Here is a 21,065-nt window from a genome sequence, read left to right as displayed (position 1 = left end):
AACTTTTGGGCTCACGCATAAGTCCAACTGGTTCAAGTTGGCTGAAGGGACAAGCTAAGAAGAGTCCCCTTAACCTACTCTCTGTCCGCCAAAGATTCTTCAAAATTAAACATAAAAGCAGCTAGCGATGTGCTCAGGCGAATTCCACCAGCGGATCCATTCATTCGGTTATGTCGCTTATCTAACTTCTGAATATTTTATCGTATTTCTGCCAGTTTCCAACCACAATGTTGCACGCTGGTACTTGGATGTCAGTAGCTTTGATTGCTTCACTTTTGCGCTTGAAAAATTCATCCATTTGCTCTTAAGCAAATCCTTTTATTTAACACCAATAACTGGGTCTAATGCAGAAACCACTTTCAGCTGGCTGAATCCCAAAAAGGGGCCTTCATTTTCAACCAGCAGAGACATTTCTGACAGGGTGACGAACGGCAGCCATCACTCTGGTCCGTCTAATTCAGGGGTCGGCAACCCAAAATGTTGAAAGAGCCATATTGGACCAAAAACACAAAAAACAAATATGTCTGGAGCCGCAAAAAATGAAAAGTCTTGTATAAACCTTAGAATGAAGGCAACACATGCTGCATGTTTCTACATTAGTTATAACTGGGGGAAGATTTTTTTTTTCATTATTCACTTTGAGAAAAAAGTCAAAATGTCGAGAAAAAAGTTGAAATGTTGAGATTAATGTTGAAGTACAATCTTGAGAAAAAAGTCGAAATGTCGAGGAAATAGTCAAAATTTCGTAAAAAAAAGTCAAAATGTTGAGACAAAAGTCAAATTCGAGAAAAAAGTTGAAATTTCGAGAAAAAAGTTGAAATGTCGAGATTAATGTTTAAGTACAATCTTGAGAAAAAAGTCGAAATGTTGAGAAAAAAGTCGAAATGCCGAGGAAATAGTCAAAATTCTGTAAAAAAAAGTCAAAATGTTGAGACAAAAGTCAAAATTTCGAGAAAAAAGTTGAAATGTTGAGATTAATGTTGAAGTACAATCTCGAGAAAAAAGTCGAAATGTCGAAAGAAAAAGTAAAAATTTCGAGAAAAAAGTCGAAATGTCAGGAATAAAAAGGAAAGGAAAAAGGAAGAAAAAAAAAGAAAAAAAGAAGAAAAAAAAAGGAAAAAAAAGTTCAAACATTTTTGAAAAAGCTCCAGGAGCCACTAGGGCGGCGCTAAAGAGCCGCATGCAGCTCTAGAGCCGCGGGTTGCCGACCCCCGATCTAATTGGACTTCTTCGTTCGAACACACTCGTGTTGCAGCTCGTCAGGAGAAGCGATATTGGACTTTGATGGTGTTTGAGTGGAGGATATTGGCTTTTTTTCATGTTTTTGAATACAGGCACATTACAAAATATTTCCGATCAGAGCGAGGGGAAAGCGGAGGAAGGGAAAGATCACCAGCACGTCTCTGGATTCTGACCGCTCTGAGCCTCAGCCGTCCGCTGGGATCAGGACCACTTCCTCAAGAGGCAGCTGCCACCAAGTAATATCAAAACAGAACCAGGATAACAAGAAAGATGAAAAGAAGCAACAAAGGGCTTGCAGAATGGAAGGAAAGAACAAAGCAGAAAGAAAACAAAAGTGTGCCGAGATAAAGACATTCTATGTCATTGTAGCAGCTGCAGTTTATACCCTGAAAGTGTGAAAGGGCCGCTGCCTTTCCTTCATCCTCTCTTCTGTTATTCAGAATCCAATTAGTGGTCGTGTAGGAGGAGGACTCCTTTGTGACAGCGGGCCATTTATAAGAACCGCTATCAATGAGGCAAGACAGGCAGAGCTGATATTTTATTAATATGAAGCGTGTCTGCCTGTATTCTGCAAATAGTCACTTCTTTTTCAGCCTTTTGGAGCGTTTATTGTTTAAGTAACTTATCTGTGCTGAGAGAGTGAAGAAACAAAGATGTTGCTGGGAAAGATGAAACCCATTCACTGGTCTTGTCATTGGAATTTTACTGATAAACGTCAAGTTTGATTTAAAGAGTTTTGCTCCCTCCTCGGCCCACTGCGTGGCTGCTGCCAAGGATGATCAAATCAAACTCACATGGCTTCGCCGTGCATCACGGTGTTCTCGGACTGGAGCGCTTCATGCTTAAAAACCAGGTATTGACTGTCACATCAGCTTTGAAGACATAGTCCGTCATTAATCACAGACTTTGCTCACCTTGAAAAACAAATATTAGTCTGTAACTTGATTAAAGAGTTAATAAAGGAGGTAAAATCTTTTCAATTATGACAATGAGAGTCAAAACCAGCAGAGAACCTGCTGTTGTAAAGATTCTCTTTTATTCTGGAACAAAAAAATCTCGAGGACATGTGAAATATATGTTCCTTTTTGGATATTGAGAGCATGTATTTGATGTTTGGAAAGACCACCTTCTCACCACACTGAGATGAAACAACCGTGTCACGTTGGGTTGGTTGCAGCACGACCACCAGGGAGTCGTGGAGTTCAGAGCAGGCGTGGTACAATTTAAAACCCTTGTACAATGGTTGGTGGCATTAAGCCTCTGGTTTCCAAGTGCTGTTGTCAATGCCAAAGAAGAATCTGTCCCACGCTAACAAGCAAGCAACAGCATCAGCCCTGCTAATGAGAGAGAGAAGGTGAGAGGCAGCAGTGAAAAAGCGGTTGGTGAGACCTTCAGGAGCAGGGAACAGAATCAGGAGCAGGGAACAGGTTAGGGAACTCGAGCTTGCCATGAGCTCCGTTTCCACAGTGGCTGCTTCAGTGTTTACTTTCATCCCCGTCGTTGTCCTGGATGGATGCCTGGTGAACTCCACAGTGGGGCATGAGTAGACTACATCAGTGGTCCCCAACCTTTTCTGAACCGCGGCCCGGTTTAATGTCTGACAATATTTTCACGGCCCAATCTGAAGGTGTAGCTAATAAAAACGAAATAAAATGACAAGATCGGAATTAAAAACTGTGGTATTTTCTCTATTATAATAATAATAATGATGATGATGATGATGATGATGAATAATAATAATAATGATGATGATGATGATGATGATGAATAATGATAATGATGAAGAATAATAATAATACATTATCTTCGAAAAAATCATGAATAAAAATAATGGAAATTGTAAATTACCTTTTTAATATGAGTATTTCTATAAATGTGTTTTTATGTTTGTTTTCTCATTAACGTTATTTAAAGCCAGGCTTTTATTTTATTTGTTATATATTAAGGAGACAGATATTTAGCGCTTTTATTTTGAAGGCGCCTCGCCGAGACCTTGTAAACATCTGGCGCTTCGGACTTTAACGGTAAAAGTTTAACGGCAGTAGAAAAGTGTGTCTGCAGGACTAAACGAGTGTCAGGAATGCTAAAGTGGTGCCTAACTGACACAAAAAGCACCTAGTTACCATGTTTTACTAGGTAATATTATGGAAACAACACACGCTTTCTTTTACAGTCCAGTTTCACTTTAATTACTGAGTAAAAGCCAGGTAAAAATGTCTGTACTTATTGGGTAAATACTTAGGAAATAGAATTACTGGGCAAGTAACTACAAGGTAAGTACCTGCCAATTTCCAGGTAAAACATGGTAACTATCAGGTTAATTACAAGGTCAATAGAGTAATTTACACCCCTCTGGGGTACCTGCACCAATCCATTGATAATACATAAATCAATAATGAATGGGTAAATACCCGGTAGTTATCCATGAAATATAGAACACAAGGTAACTACATGGTCATTGAAGTGTAATTAGCTGGTAACTACCTCAAATATAGGTTATAATTTCCTGGTAGTTTGCAGAAAAAATACTTAGTATTTACCTGGTACTTACTTAGAAATAATTCTTAGAAATAATTCGTAATTTCAAAGTAATTACATGGTAAATTGGCCGGTAGTTACCAATATTAACCTAGTAAATACCTGTAATTTCCCTCATAGTTCCCATCTAATGTCTTTGTAATTACCTAGTAATGTTTAGTTTAAACAACCAGGTATTTACCATGTAATTACATGGTAAATACACATAATTACATGGTCCAAGAAAATACGTAATAATTACCTCGTACTTACTGGGTAAATTACCCGGTAGTTACCATGTAATTAGCTTGTAAATACAAGGTTCTACTAGGTATTTACAGTGTAATTACCATGGTATTACCTGGTTATTACTATACTGTAAAAGAAAGGGTTACCAGAAAGGCTAACTATTTTATTTAATTCCTTTATAGCTCTTACGGTGTGTTTGCAGTGTATTTACATCCAAGAAATAAAAACATTGTGAACCAGAAATTATTTTTTCTTTCTGTGCGGCCCGGTACCAAATGACCCACGGCCCGGTACCGGGGACCACTGGACTACATAGGAGGCAGGATGTGATGCCAGATGTATGTGTGGAAAATGTTCTATTTACATTAATGTCAGATAGAGTACGAACATGAAATGATTGCTGTGTCGATATTAATCCCACATGTATTTGAATCCATTCCCGCTATCTTGGAGGCAGTGGGGAGCAGCACACAGGCAGCAGAAGAGAACGTGAAGCAGCAGCTCCGACAAGCAGGTAATCCTCTGGAGTAAATACTCCGGAGGATTACCTGCCGGAGTTACACATCTGCTCTTTTTCTGGAGTTGTTATTAGGATACAGGCCGTGTAATTTCCACATGGAACTTTGACAAAATCTATCCTGCATTTCCATTCCTCACATGTATACACGGATGCTCACAAGAAGAGCCCTGGAAAATCTCAGAATGCAGGTCATGTGTGAAAATGTCAGAAGTGGTATTTGTGGTTTTTGAAATGTGCAGTAAATGTTCCTCATCATCACAATTTGTAGGTTCTTTGACCTTTTTCTGGGTCGAGTGAAAGGTTATGTTCAACAGAAGAAGTTACTCTTCTTTGATAACAACTATCTCACGGTGTCCTGTAGGTTTTTCAGTTGTAGGGCTGTTCGATTTTGCCCAAAAATAAAATCTCGATTTTTTTCTCTCAAAATCCGATTTTCGATTACGATTACGATTATTTTGTGAATTGACAAAAGGCAAAGAAATGATTTCAAATATGCTGTTTTTTTATTGAACATTTGCCCCATTGGGCTTTAAGTGCAAACGTTGCTCTTATTAAACCAAAAATGAATGAATAAAGTGCAAAACTCTGTAAAATAAGTTGAAAAAAAGTTTTAAAAAATATAATAAAATATTATAAAGTTTTATCTCTGAAAAAAAAAATCAGCAAATCAGCACTTGCAAACATACAGTAAGTTATATTTCCAATTAAATAAAACAAGACATTTTCTAATTAAACTAAACTGGGTCTTTGAATGCTAAATAATAATGCAACCCATGAAGGAGGTAGAGGTGTGTAATGTCAGTCATTACATTTGCTATTCACATTTGCAAGTTTTTTGCAAGGAACACGAGCCGGTCTACCGCATCTGGCTTGAGGGATGCCCGGTGGCATGTTACAATGCCCCCTCCTACACTAAAGAGCCTCTCCCATTGGGCACTTGTCGCAGGTATTGAGAGGTATTTCCATCAATCATTAATATGTGTGCAGACAAGGGAAAAAGAAAAAAGAAAAAGAAAAAAAAAAGTGAAAAATCGATTTTACGATTTTCACGTTTTAACATCGTTCTAATTACATAATCGCGATTACGATTTAAAATCGATTAATCGAACAGCCGTAGTATCTATCATGACACACCTGCCACTGCTCCAGGTGTGTTCTTGATATGTTTGGGAATTTTAACCATTTGAAGGATCAGCATAACTCAGTAAATAGGAATCCTGCAGAGGCTTTTGTGCCTACATTTTCCGTTGGCTCACAGGGATTGTCCAAGCAGATATGATGTAAAAAGTAGGCGCGGTAATCTTAAACGTGTTTTTGCGTGGTGAGAGTTGGGCAATGATGTTGTCTGAACACAACCCCCAAAGCAGGGCTTTATGATTGAGCAAGCACAGCCTCATATTGTTTCAGGTGTTTACCACGAGATCTTTGAGACATTATTGGTTTAAAACAGTATCAAAGCTGTACATGCACTGATACAAATATTGTGCTTGATCTACTTAAAAAAAATAAGTCAACTTTTTGCATGAGATTATTATGTAGATCAAGAAAGACTAGTCTTTGTATAAACTACTTAATTTATTGTATGTAAATAATACATTTTGCAAGTACAGTCAACTTAATTGTGTTAAGTTTACTTTATTTATCAAAATTAAGTTGACTTTACTTGCAAATTAATTTTGTATATACTAAAAATGTAATAGTTTATACAAAGACTAGTCTTTCTTGATCTACATAAAAATCTCATGCGAAAAAGTTGCCTTAATTTTTTTAAAGTAGATCAAGCAAGATATTTTTACTGTGGTTTCTACTTAAACAAATAAAGCATGTTTCATCTAAACGTTGGATAGATTAAAATTGTTAAAGGAAAGGTAAATACAACAAGATCATTGCTTGTTGTTTGTGTGTAAATGAAAAGATTGCCTGGGATTACAGAAATACTGCTTGTTAAGGAAAATGTCTTGTTTTTTGAACAAATGCAGATTACGTTCAAAACTAGATGTATTCATGTAAAGCAACAAACTTCATTTTTAATTGTTAATATTACAGATTTAAATATGTTATATTTACATGCGCTTAGATTTATTTTTTTCAGTGTGCAGTCATGACATTAGCTGTTTGGCTACAGGATGAGATACGCCCTGTTGTTCATTAACTGTTGAAATGATTTAAAAGTGTATTTCTGATAATGTGACAGGAATAAATCACACTTTGATATCGGATGGATGGCCGGTGGGTGACACAGGTCAGAAGAATGCAAATTCATCAATATGGACTGTGACATTTGGACATATTTTTGAGTCAAATTTACCGTGCAATAGACATGAAACTGGGGTATTAAAGTCTTTTCATCAGAAGATGCAGCTCAGTAATTTCAGCTGGCTACAGGCATTTAGCATCACGCTTTTCAAGCGCATCTGCTGCGTGTTTGCCGATAGCGTGTGGAATCATCCTTGGACATTTGGTAGCTCCTTATGGCATGTTCTTTTGGCTTTCTTCAGATCAAGATGGTATTAAATGCAATTCAATGTCATCAAGATGTTATGGATTGAAGAAGAAACTGAATTTTCACGCAGTGTGTTATCTTCACAGCTGTGATTATTGAGGTCGGTGCTCCGTGATGGTTGGAGACAGTCGTCACATCTGGACATACAGGACTGTCTCAGAAAATTAGAATATTGTGATTTTCTGTAATGCAATTACAAAAACAAAAATGTCATACATTCTGGATTCATTACAAATGAACTGAAATATTGTAAGCTTTTTATTATTTTAATATTGCTGAGTGATCATGGCTTACAGCTTAAGAAAACTCAAATATCCTATCTCAAAAAATTTGAATATTCTGGGAATCTTAATCTTAAACTGTAAACCATAATCAGCAATATTAAAATAATAAAAGGCTTGCAATATTTCAGTTGATTTGTAATGAATCCAGAATGTATGACATGTTTGTTTTTTTAATTGCATTATAGAAAATAAAGAACTTTATCACAATATTTTAATTTTCTGAGACAGTCCTGTAGTTTGCGTTAGGGGTAAAAATATGTACTGGCTTCATTTAGGGGCAGATTGATCTGTTGAAGGCAGATGTGATTGAAGATAAGTTGAAGATGAAATGAAAAGTTTCACTAAAGTTTCACTATATCATCTGTTTCAGTATTTCCCATGCACCCCTCTGAGTTGTTTCATTCTTTTACTGCAGATGCAGAAAAACGTATCAATGTAAAACTAATAATTCAGTCAGATAATTATACGATGGAACAGAATACAGAGTTCATTTAACAATCTGACTGAATTAAACAGATTATTGGAGAACATTATACATTGAGCACTATGTATTTTGATAAAAATGGCAATTATAATTTTAGAGGAAGCACTAGCTTTTGCCAAAAGGATTTATGACCACACATAAGGGGAGTGGTTCATTTAATTCCTATTTCATCGCTCACAGTTGGGTTCTTCCTCTGGAGGCTAACATCCTGTCTAATGACTGCAGTAGAGATATAGAAATAAAAAGTCAGTGGCTGCTGAAAAGTAAGAATATCTGAGTTTTTTTTATTTTGTTTTTGTTTCTTTTTTCTTTCCTGAGTGTGTGTGATAATGTGAAGGCCTGAGGGGGAACATTTCTTTCTGAGCATGTGGCAGAGGCAGATGTCGTGTAACATCACGAAGCCTTATGGTTTAGGTTGGGTTTTTTTTTGATGGTCTTCCTTTTTAAGGGCATGTTAGTGGAGATTTGCCATTTGTGGACAGCTTCCTGAAGCTGTTCCCAGCTCACGTCAGCTCTCATTTAAAGTCATGGGAAAAATCAGAGAACATCTCCTTTAGTTTAAGGTTTTCGTTATCAGGGCAAAATAAAAGATCATCTGTCCTCAGCAGGTCGTAATATTCAGTAAATACAACCTTAAATGAACAACAGCACATTGTACTGTGTCATTATTTATTGGAGGAGAAAAAAAGAAGAAAACATTCAAATTTAGCTGGTGTGGGGCATTCATGTTAACACACTGCAATGTAGGAAATACAGGACTGTCTCAGAAAATTATAATATTGTGATAAAGTTCTTTATTTTCTGTAATGCAATTTAAAAAAAAAAAAAAAAAAAAAAATGTCATACATTCTGGATTCATTACAAATCAACTGAAATATTGCAAGCCTTTTATTATTTTAATATTGCTGATTATGGTTTGTTTTTGTAATTGCATTACAGAAAATCACAATATTCAAATTTTCTGAGACAGTTCTGTATATCAGCAATTATCCTCAAGATGCAATTGATGCTGTGCAGCAATTTGGAAATGATTTTAAGTCAATTACCAAACAAACATTTAATAGTGAGAGATTGAGTTATGGAAAACATTCAAGACAGGATTTTCAGGGTTTTAGTTTTTGAGGTCTTGTTTAGTTCTTTTGCTGTTTCGTCTGTGTTAGCTGTGCTCCCTGAGCCTCCACATATGCTCATCCTCTGGTTATTGTCTGTGTTTACTGTTTTTTTCATGCTTTCTCCAACATTTCTGGTTTTTCATTAAATCATGTTGTTTGCTACTCCTGGGTCCTGCACTTCCCCATTGTACACAATTTTACCAGGAGTTGGATGTCTGAGCAGGTTTACTTGAAGTTCAGACTTTAGGTGCTCGCAAAGCTTGCAAAGAACAAAGCGCTGCGTCTCAGAGTCTGCAGGCCTCATTCAACATGCAAAATGTATAGTTTAAAAAACACTGAAACAACAAGTATGGCTTAGTAAGGTTACCAGGAAGAGCTGTCCTTTTTCTTGGTAAATATATCATGGAGGTTTGTAAAGTTGCATTGAAACAAACCACAAGAGATCTAAAACAATGTCCTTTGGACATTGGAGACCAAAGTGGAGATATTTGATCGTAATGCACCATTCTTGAACAACTTAAGAAGTTATGCCAGAAATACTACCTGATAGTGTACATGTATGTGTAATATTTTGAATTGAAGAGGCTGTACACATCACTCTACGTTGATTTGATTATTCCAACCGCTCAAGTCTCGTGTCTCTTCTGCTCTCTTTCAGAGCATCTCAAGGTGGCACTAGAAGAGTACATGGTGCGTCTACCGAAGGTCCGGATCCTGAGAACTAAGAAGAGGGAGGGTCTGATCAGGACACGCCTGTTAGGAGCCAATGCTGCTAAAGGAGAGGTCATCACCTTCCTGGACTCCCACTGCGAGGCCAACGTCAACTGGTTGCCTCCATTACTGGGTGAGGAGACTCCTCAGCATCACAAGACTGCTAGCATTATTGACATGTTCACTAGATAACCTGTATGAGAGCAATACAATACACAATAGGTTTCTAAATGTTTTCAACTTGTTTCTTTCTTCTTCATAAAAGCTCTTGAATCTCTTAAGGCCTGAAAGCCAGTGTGTTGTCAAACATGTCTTTTCCTCCCTCTCCGTCTCAGACCGGATCGCCCAGAACAGGAAGACCATCGTGTGTCCGATGATCGACGTCATCGACCACGACAACTTCGGCTACGAAACGCAGGCGGGCGACGCCATGCGAGGGGCGTTCGACTGGGAAATGTACTACAAACGCATCCCCATCCCTCCAGAGCTGCAGAAGGTTGATCCCAGTGAACCCTTTGAGTGAGTCATTTCTGACACTTCTGACATTTGATTGTAGCATTTTGTCCTGATTCTCTGATTGTGTCATCGGTGCAATAAGTGGCTCAACTGGAAGTCGAAACCTTCCATCCAAATGTCAAAGACCAGAGGTGTCAAGTAACAAAGTACAAATACTTCTTTACCTTACTTAAGTAGAAACTTTGGTTATCTATACTTCACTGGAGTAATTATTTTTCAGACGACTTTTTACTTTTACTCCTTACATTTTCACGCAATTATCTGTACTTTTTACTCCTTACATTTTAAAAACAGCCTCTTTACTCTATTTCATTTCGGCCTTTAAAAAAAACTTTCCAGTTAAATTGCTCCATCCGGATAGAGTGAATTTGGTTGTGGTTGTTTCAGATGTTCTTGTCCAGTTTTGTTCTTACATCCGTTCCCTCAGATTCCTGCAACTAAACTTGGATGTACATTCCAATAAAGGTAAGGATAAATGATAACATGCCTCTGAAGTTTGACTTTTTGCACCATTACAATACTTATAGGCAACTAGTCATCATATCTCCTGCTCTCTGAAACACATGTTAATGCTCAATAGTACACATATATGGTTCTTTAATATATTTGCATTATACTAAGATGCATTCATTTTCAATGGCTTTTTTCCCCCTTACATTACTTTTACTTTTATACTTTAAGTAGTTTTGAAACCAGTACTTTTATACTTTCACTTGAGTAAAAAACTTGAGTTGATACTTCAACTTCTACAGGAGTATTTTTAAACTCTAGTATCTATACTTCTACCTGAGTAATGAATGTGAATACTTTTGACACCTCTGCCAAAGACCTTGCAATCCTGGATATTCACCGAAGGTATTTTGTCTGTTTTAAATGACTAGAGGGAGTTTTTTTACACGTGAATTACTGAATCACCAGTCTCAACCACAAGTCTTACACAGGTGTTTACTATGCTGCAATATCTGCGCTTCAATCCTCTCTCAGAATATCAGCCTACTCTGTCCGTAATCCTGACGACGATACTGTCCTCAGAAGAGCGTCCCTTATCTGGGAGATGCAGGTGGACCACTGAGTCTTGAACCCGAGCAGCTAGCTCTCCTGTGACGCGCCGTGCATTTCCTGGAGTTGTTTATTTTCACGAGTGAGAGGGTCTGTATGCCGGAGAAAAGATCAGTTTGAGTATTAGCATGTTTAGGATCCTCTCTTGTGTTTGTGTTCCTTTCCATTTCCCTTTGTTTTAATAGAGACCGTTTCAGCCCAGTGGTGGAGAGAAAAGAAGCCTGATCGCCCTCTATTCAAGCATTTAGGATTACTACGACCTGGATGACTGAGAATAAAAATACTTTTGGGGCAGAGACAATTTGGCTGTTTGAATTTGCTACATCTGGCTTTGCAGAATTGTTCAGAAGAGATTTGAAAAGCGTTTAAATGGGCAGCCAAATATACAGGACTGTCTGTCTCTCAATTAGAATATTGTGATAAAGTTCTTTATTTTCTGTAATGCAATTTAAAAAAAACAAAAATGTCATACATTCTGGATTCATTACAAATCAACTGAAATATTGCAAGCCTTTTATTATTTAAATATTGCTGATTATGGCTTACAGTTTAAGATTAAGATTCCCAGAATATTCAAACTTTTTGAGATAGGATATTTGAGTTTTCTTAAACTGTAACCCAACATCAACACCAACACAGAGTTTTATTGTAGTCGTAGCGTAACGTTGCATTAGTTAGGTTATTTGATATAAATGCACAACGTTAAGCATCGACCGACGCTGTTTACAGTCGTGCTGCATTATTTTGCACCATCGATCTTACTTGGATTTTACTTCAGTTTGGAAAGAAGTCATGCTCTGCAGAGCAACGTTTAACTGTTTAACAGATATTGAAATATTGATGTTTTGAATTTTTGAGTTTTGAGTGAGACACAAAGGCCTTGTTTCAAGTTTGGGCATTTCTTAAACTATTTCAGATTTCTCCACGCTAGTGTTGCTACTTCTAAGAGAAATAGAGACAAAAACATGCTTGCTGCTGTTTCTTAGTCAGTACGTTTACATGCACTAACAGAAAGTCGAATTGTTGCCTTAATCCGACCGATAATGAAGTTTTAAAAGCCATGTACAGTATACACCTTAGCCCGACTGTAGTCGAACCGAACTGAAGCTCTTGAGATCGAGCTTTTGAGTGCCAGATAAAGTACGAATTTACAGAGCTGTTGCATCATTAGCAACCTTTTTTTCACATTTTTTTTGTTGTCCTCCTTCATGCTTGTTTACTAATTGTACAGGAAGAATGCATACGTGAAAGTGCGTGTGGCGCCACCTAGCGGCATGGAGTCGAACACACCTCAATAACCGATTGTCTTCTCGCTCATGTACACGACTGTCTCCGAAAATTAGAATATTGTGATAAAGTTCTTTGTTTTCTGTAATGCAATTTAAAAAAAAAAAAAAAAAAAAAAAGTCATACATTCAGTTTAAGATTAAGATTCCCAGAATATTGTAATTTTTTTAGATAGGATATTTGAGTTTTCTTAAGCTGTAAGCCATGATCAGCAATATTAAAATAATAAAAGACTAGCAATATTTCAGTTGATTTGTAATGAATCCAGAATGTATGACATTTTTGCATTACAGAAAATAAAGGACTTTATCACAATATTCTAATTTTCTGAGACAGTCCTGTATATTTTAATGAAAGTAATGAGTTTCAACCAGACTGTTTTCGTTGCACTTTTAGTTTCCATAAAATTGAATAGTACAGACAAGTTGGTAAACTTTTATATGAACCACTTCATTGCAAACCGGAGAGCTTTAGACCACGAGTGTTCAATACACATCTGCACATGTAGGTAACCTTTGAGTAATGGAAACCAAAACGAATAACTCCCGCTTTTTTGTTCGCAAGGCCAAATAACCGGGGAGCCAGACACTCCCTTTGGAAGCCGTGAAGGATTAGATACGATTTGTCTGTTTGCATGCCAGAGAATATTTGGAAATACTGTAGGTGTCATCAGGCAGGGCAGCTGTTCAGCAAGATAAGAAACCGCAGAAGAAATGGCTGCAGAACAATCAGAATCAATCCTCATTTCAGGAATTAGTCTGCTCTTCTTGCCCAATGAAATGACCTTCATCAGTGCAAATCCAATTTGAGTCGCAAAGATTTTCATTTTCATTCTGATTGACATTACCGCAGCGGAGAATGAGACACGGTGGGATGTTAAAATCCATCTCGGAGGTGTGTGTATGTGCGTTTGCATGTGCCGGGGTACGATTCCATCCCTCCTCTCATCTGTCACTGTCTCTTTTGTCGATACCGGCATCTGTCGCTTTCCTTTTCAGTTTCTCTGTCTCTTTCTATCATCCCCTCCTTTGGGCGCGACTGTTTCATTTAGCAGTGAATTCAGGCTTTGACTCTTCCTCAAGGTCAGGAGACTGAAATGGAGAATATCAGCTTGGGCATATCTAATTAATTTTGAATTGTGAGGTGGAATATCCACGGGTTATGGAGTTAGGACTCAACTTGTTACCAAGGACGAGCAGTTGGGATTCTTGTCCATTGTGAATGAACTGATTCCTCCTCCCAGAGAATTATTTATATAAAAATAATTGTTTAGTTTATTTGCACATAAAAAAAATATATATACAACCGCCAAAAGTTCAGACAAACAGTATGTAGCAAAAAAAAAGGAAACAAAAAAAAGAAATACAATGTAAAAGAAAAAAATGTGCAGGAGGAACCAAAAAAACCCATAAGGGCTTGTCAAGTGGTCCTCCTATAATGAAACAAACAATATCTACAGAGATATGTAACACATACATTTTGACGGTGTTGAAATCGACCAAGTGCATGAAAACACATTTCTGGGCATCATAATTGACAGCAAACTAAACTGGAAACCTCACATTAATAACTTAAGATCAAAATTATCCAAAACAATAGCTATACTGTACAAAATGAAAGCAAATTTGGACCAGAGCTCACTGTATCTACTGTATTGTTCCCTCGTACTTCCACACATCAGTTACTGTGTGGAAATATGGGGGAACAACTATCAAACAAACATAAACCCAATATTTCTACTCCAAAAAAAAGCAATCAGAATTGTCAACCATGCTAAATACTACGCACCAACAAATCCACTTTTCATCCGGTCAAACACCATAAAATTATATGATTTAATCAAATTCAAGACAGCAATAACAATGTACAAGGGACACAACCAGATGCTCCCACACTGTATCCTGGAGTTGTTCCAGGTGAGGGAAAGCAGGTACAACCTAAGGGGCTATGGCATTTTTGAGCAGAAATGGCCAAGAACAAAAAAAATGTCAAGGTGTATCAGTGTCGAAGGTGTGAAACAATGGAACCGCCTGGATGAGGAACTAAAAAAAAGTAGCTCAATATATAAATTTAAAAAAAATTATAAATCTAAAATAATGGATAAATATAGAACACTAATATAAATTATCTTAATATTAAACTGTCTAAATTATGCAACTTTCCTCCTGCAGCTGTCCTCAAATCGTGAGTGACCACATTTATTTTCTTCTCTTCTTTGTTTATTTTCTTTGTTTTATTCGTTCGTTTCGTTTTCTTCTTATTAGTATCTTTTGTTTCTGAAGTCTGCCTTTGTTGAAAAGGATAGGCAAAATAAGCCATGAGGCTTCAGCTTATACCTTTTTGGTCAAAAAAAAAAAGGAAATGTGTACATATATATATTTATATCTGTGTGTATACTGTACATATGTGTATATGCAAACATCTTAAAATGTAAATGACCAAAACAAAATAAACTAAACTAAACTAAACATAGGACAACTAAGGAGAATAAGCTAGATTACTAGAAAAACAGGAATCTGATGAGGATGTGCAGAAAAGTTCTGGAAATTAATGGTTAAGTTTTGCTAAGCTGGGTTAGCAAAAAAGTTGTGATTTGTTTTTTGAAATTATTTGTGCTCGAGCGTTCTCTAATATTGAGTGGTAAGGTGTATAAATAAAGAGGAACCTCTGAATCTAACTGAAAATTGGGAAAAAGTAGTCCTGAAAAAGGTGGGATGGAGATTGTTTGCAGACCTGGTATTAAAGGGATGAATTTGGGAATTTAATTGAAATAAAGAATGAAAACAGGTTGGAAGTAGCTTGTGAATGGATTGATAGACAAAAAGACAAATCTGAAAAACATTTCCAGCAGAAATAGGGAGAATACATAGGGATTGGAACAATGGGGTGGATCTAGTAAGTCTATTGGAAAATGTAATCATTTTGATAAAACGTTTTTGCAGGATAAAGATACAGTTGAGGTTGCTCTTGAAGGTACTTGGCCAAATGACATTGCAATATGAAATATAAGGATAAATCATAGTATAATATAAATTAATACAGATTTTTCTTGGTAATAGATGCCGTATACGTCTAACTCCAATATTAAAAATAATAATAATGATAATCAGGAAAGCTACCATTTGTAGTGGATTTTTTTTTTAAATCAAAGCATAAAAAACAACTGGATAATCTATTAGATGACGTATTAGATTAGTGTTGGTTTCTGTTTCTGCTGTAGACACAGTGGGATTTTCAACTTTTTATGAAGTACTGACAAAATAAGATCTGTTATCCTTCCCGACTATGGATTTTTTAAGCCCCAGCCTTTAGGAAGTAATGAGTATTTTAATTGTGGTATTGTATTTTTACTAAATTGTCGGGGTCAGTTAATGGGCGGCGCTCTGAGGCGTGGATGTGCTGGTGTATTTCAACTGTGATTCAATTTAAAAAGAAATTAAATTAAAGCCAAAGTTCTTCAATTTGGAGTCTTAATCTGAGAGTCAAGAATGAAATGTGTTTTAAGTAGGGCTGTCCAAGTAAATTAACGTCCTCTTAACGCCGACAATTTTTTTAAACGCATGATTAAAAAAAAAAAAAAGGCGCATGATATCATTTCTGGCGCTCGACGGCACCCGTAGCCTTAGAAAAAGTCTGGTGGATTGAAAGATGGAGAATTAAAAGGGACTTTTGAACAGCTAGTTCACTTTCAAAAAGATGCAGATGGTTCGCTGGACAAGACTAAAGTTATTTGCATGTACTGTCGATTTGAAATGAATTGCCATCGAAGTACGTCGAGTCTCAAATACCATTTGCAGCCAAACACACGACCAGAGAGTGCCGCGCTGCTCTGCCCCCCCACCACCTCATCAAAAGCAGACAACGCTGGATAGCAGCTTGCAAAAAAGGAAGAGTCAAATCAAACTTTATTTGTTAACCGCTTTTCTTACAAAATAAAAAATTCAACGCAAAGCGCTTTACATAAAACATAAAACTCAAATTATTTCCTCCATATGAGGTTAGACATAATTACATGGAAAATGTAACTGACCAATGCACTTCTTGTACAATGTTTGTGATGCATATGGTTCATTGTTTTACATTGAGCTGCTTAAAAAAACAGGGAATCTTAAGTTAGTCTTTACAAGTGTAAAGTTGGGGACTACATTGTGTTTGTATTCATGAAGGAATGTTACATTCAGGTCAAAAGCTTTTTTTGTGGAAAGTTGAATAAACATTGGCATAAAGCAGCATATTTGCCCTTTCTTGTTGTTAACAGTATTAAAAACATAAAAAAAAAAATACCTTGAGGTAATTTAGAACAGCACAAAATGTGTGAATAAATTTGCAATTAATATGCGATTTATCGCATAGTTAATTACAGAAATCTTGGATTAATTAAGATTAAAAATTTTAATCGTTGGCCAGCACTAGTTTTAAGGTTAATTTGATATATACATGTAAACAAACAGGGGTGAGGGTAAAAATGTTTAATTTACCCTACATTTAATTTCTGCTGTACATTGTGATCTTGAATTTTTTCTCAAGAATTGGTGAACTTAGATGTGTTATTGACAGAACCAGGAAACATTCTGAGACTGGAGACAAAGATGACAAACCGGGGGTTAGCAAGACGCAAAACCCGGCCAAAAAACCCTCATCCCGTTGTTCATCCATCCCCGTTTTGAAAAAAACACCTTTCAGACGCCGTATAAATCCTGCTGATGTCGGACAGTACGTCACTCTACACGCCCACACAGGTCATGTTATGTTTGGCAGATAACGCCTCCCGACTCGCCTTCAGGCCCGAGGTGACAAATAACACGCCTCGCGTTTATATCACCCAGCGCACGTTAAACACGCGTTCATCATCCAGCGATAATAGCCGCATCCAATCTACAAACGCCTCCTCGTTCCCGTACAGCTTCAGATTAAAGTACTTACTTTGATATGGCTGATGCAGCACAGCAGCAGCAGCGAGAGCAGTAACTTCAGGTCAGCTCATCATTTCCAATGAAGTGTTGTGCACTTATGCATGCTTTGTTTGATTTGGAGAAGTGGCTTTCTGTTTAAAAAGAAAAAAGAAAAAGAAGAAGAAGAAGAAAATGATCAAATTATAAAAGCCCTTGAGATTTTACAAACATCTTTAAATTTTCTCCTCCATCATTACTTAAGCTTATTGATGCGAAATGTGTGCTGAGATACTTTGTTGTAATTCTCCGCTGGATGAATCCCCGATGAAATTGGTGGAGCAAGAACACATCCAGGGATTTCTGGCTTGCTTGATTAGATGTGTGCTTTGAGTTGGAACAGCACTTTGACGACGTCTTGCAAATACGCAAGAACACGAGTGCAGACGGGAACGGAGAAACGGTTACTCTGAACAAAACCAGTAAAAGGACAAACATTTGCATCTTGTGGGCTAATTCAATAAATGTGGTGAGCACATGGTTCTTTATTAGCGTTCACAATGGTTTCATTATGAAAAAGACAACGTAAAAAAGGGGAGGGGGGAGGTGGTCTGGGAAAACATGTCTCTAATCTGAATTGTGTCATTTCTTGTGATTAGTTCTGCTGCGGTTGAGTTGGCCGGTCAGATTATAGCGCACATTCATTCAGTCTCCACATCTATCTGCAGACGTCATGACTGTAGCATCAGCAGGATTCAGTCTCACCCTGGAAGACCTGACTGAGGAGAGATGAGGCTGTTGTGCATCAAAAAACCGGCAGTATGTCACATGTTGGCGTCAAACTGGCAGCATTGGAGCCGCTGGTTTGATAAAAAAATAAAATAAAGTCCTTTTTACATGTTACTTTTGTACTATATATATATATATATATATATATATATATATATATATATATATATATACAGGATGCGATTCGCCGGTGGGGATGGTGGGGATGGTGGGGATCCCCCCCCCTTTAGTTTACACGTCCTACCCTCTGCTGAATTATTTTTATCCTCAGTGGGGACAAAATGTACCCCCCCGCCAAAAGTATTTTCACCATTACATCGTAATTATTAATAAGTAATAACAACCAAAATACACAGTCCGTGTTCATTCTGCTTGTGCTGTGATTTTGATACCGGGAGCGAGTCAGAGGCATCTCGCCCACAGAAAGCAGTTTTATTTTGAAAACCAACCGGATTTTCTTGCATTCCAAAAGTCCGACTTCCGGCCCGCCAAAATAAAAGATAGTCAGTCAAATGAATGAAAAAATGAAAAGAATCCAGAGCAGCATATCCTCATATTTTACAGGATCACAAGCAAAAATCCAGAGTAAAAATGCGACAGAAGATGAAATAAGTTCTGACATTGCTGATCGGATGGTGGACATCAGCATCTCCCCGGCTGAGGAGCTCCCATGTTTTCTGTTAAACTGATATCAAGAAATAATTAAAAAAATATTAATTTGGTTTATTTATTTTTATTTGGCACATTTAAAAACAATATTAGAAGAAAATATTTCTGCAAATACAGTGGTTCAGTTCATGTTCAAAATAGACCTACCGCTTACGTTATGTAGCTTAAGTGTAAGGTTTACACAAGAAACAAGTTTTCATATAGCCCATACTGTTGGCCCGCTGTTGTGTGGTAATTTTTCTGAATAAAAATATTTCTCAAAATTACCCCCCCCCCCCCTATATATATAGTATCTGTCTGTCTCTCTCTGTCCCTGTCTCTGTCTTTATATGAAACCTTTTCTTTCATTGTTCTTGCCAGTTGACCACGGTGGTGATGAGAGGCCGTTCAATACAGATCCATGAATTTTGAAAGGAGAGAAAAGCTCCCTCTGCCTTTAAGAGCTGAACAGTTCCCCTTCTATCACCGTTCTCATTGGTCCAGATGGCTTAACTAGTTTTGCGGTGTCTCTGCGTTGCTTAACGGAAACAGAAACAAGAACAACTGGTGAGGAGTGTGGGGTAAATCATCACACTTGAATCTCTCTGATTTAATCATGTGGTCGAAAACTGAATCTTCTGGTCTGCAACTACAATATGACTGATATTTGTGTCATTGTCAGGACTTTTCAGGGTTTTGCTGGAGCGAAACGCTTGTAGTTTTCAGTGCTGGTGCACGTTATAAACGCCTTTTCCACTAAATATTCTACAAACGTTTAAATGGATCACCACTTTCTTTAATGGCTTTTAAAACTTTTGCATCGTGTGCATGTTTCCCTTTTATTTTAAATGACACAGTGACAGTTTTTTCATTTATCACGTCAAGCTTTCACTCTGTCTGAGTAAGTACATCTTGTACAAGCGAAGGTTAATGGTTTCCCCCCAGGGCCCCTCCCCTGCATGTCTTTGCATGACACTTTGAACCCCAGCATTGGCCTTGATCTGCCCATACTACGTGATTAATGTGGTTTTAGTTACATATATAATAGAAGAAGAGAAGCTACATGAGCCTTTTGTTAATGAGAAGCACCATTCAAAGCACAAATTACACTAAAAACTAAGTTTAAAGAGCTCTACGTAAGTGGGGACCACTTACCCCCCGAGTGAACTCTGAATATTCAAGGCGGATGTGCAGTAGTTGCATAATTTTAAAGCTATCAGTGATGCTACAAAATAAAGACTCAAGTGCCCGAGGCCTCAGTTGACCTGTCGCTGTAAACCAACACTGGAAGTTTGTATTATGCAGATAAACCTGGAAGGTACAATAATGTGACAGAAGACGGCTCACTTGTGATTCTTTTAGAGTCATCTCACTTTTATTACACTTGCTCAGGCCCCTTAAAAAGATTTTACTTGATGATGTGACAGATTATAACCGTAATCACAACAGACTGTAATTATATTCATTTTATTTTTTTTGTTGTCTTCAGTAATATTTGACTGTGTACCATCTGTGTCTTCCAGGTCACCAGTGATGGCAGGTGGACTCTTTGCTGTGGACAGGAAGTGGTTCTGGGAGCTGGGAGGATACGACACGGGTCTGGAGATCTGGGGAGGAGAACAGTACGAGATCTCCTTCAAGGTATTTTTTAATAAAATGTCCAAAGTGCGACATCCCTATGTGATCGCTGGGTCTAAAATCCTTCTTTATGATGCAACCGGAGTTGAATGGCAACAACTTATGTTCTAATTAGGGGTGGGTATTGGGAAGGACCTCACGATACGATACGCATCACGATACTTGAGCCACGATATGATACACATTGCGATATCCCGATTATGCGATATCCCGATTATTATATTCTACATAGTTCACCGAAAAATTTAAAAATGCATTACACATCTTAAAATCCAAGTTGTATATATGTACATCAGATGATAGTGATGGATCTTAAAATGCGAGTTGCACGTTCATCAGATTATAGTGACAATTCATGGGACAAACTGAGTCAAAACAATGTTTTATTATAACTATACAAGCTAAAGTTACAACTTATTTGTATATGTTTTTCATATTATTTACATCTTATGAAATTAACATTAAATTTAGTATGAGGTTGCTTTAATTATGTGGCAAATGATAATAAACACAAGAAAGATGGGTACTAAAACCAAGGACAGGCACAGTGATCAGTCAGTATAGATATAAATCCATAAATAAATAAACCTCTGTCCATTATTTTTCATTTTTTAAGG

General features: G+C 37.2%; 1 protein-coding gene across 1 annotated transcript in view; it reads left to right on the top strand.

Annotated features, from left to right (window-relative positions):
- LOC133460071 (polypeptide N-acetylgalactosaminyltransferase 10-like) overlaps positions 1-21,065 on the top strand; it is a 175,248-nt gene that overhangs the window by 107,991 nt on the left and 46,192 nt on the right. Inside the window, exons 5-7 of the mRNA XM_061740584.1 lie at positions 9,570-9,755; positions 9,958-10,141; positions 20,334-20,451. Of these exons, the coding sequence (XP_061596568.1) occupies positions 9,570-9,755; positions 9,958-10,141; positions 20,334-20,451 (488 nt within the window). The remainder of the gene's footprint in view (positions 1-9,569; positions 9,756-9,957; positions 10,142-20,333; positions 20,452-21,065) is intronic.

Source organism: Cololabis saira, chromosome 14 (assembly GCF_033807715.1).
Source record: "Cololabis saira isolate AMF1-May2022 chromosome 14, fColSai1.1, whole genome shotgun sequence".
NCBI lineage: Eukaryota > Metazoa > Chordata > Actinopteri > Beloniformes > Belonidae > Cololabis > Cololabis saira.
Note: the sequence above shows the minus strand (reverse complement) of the source record. Positions and strands in the feature narration are given on the sequence as shown.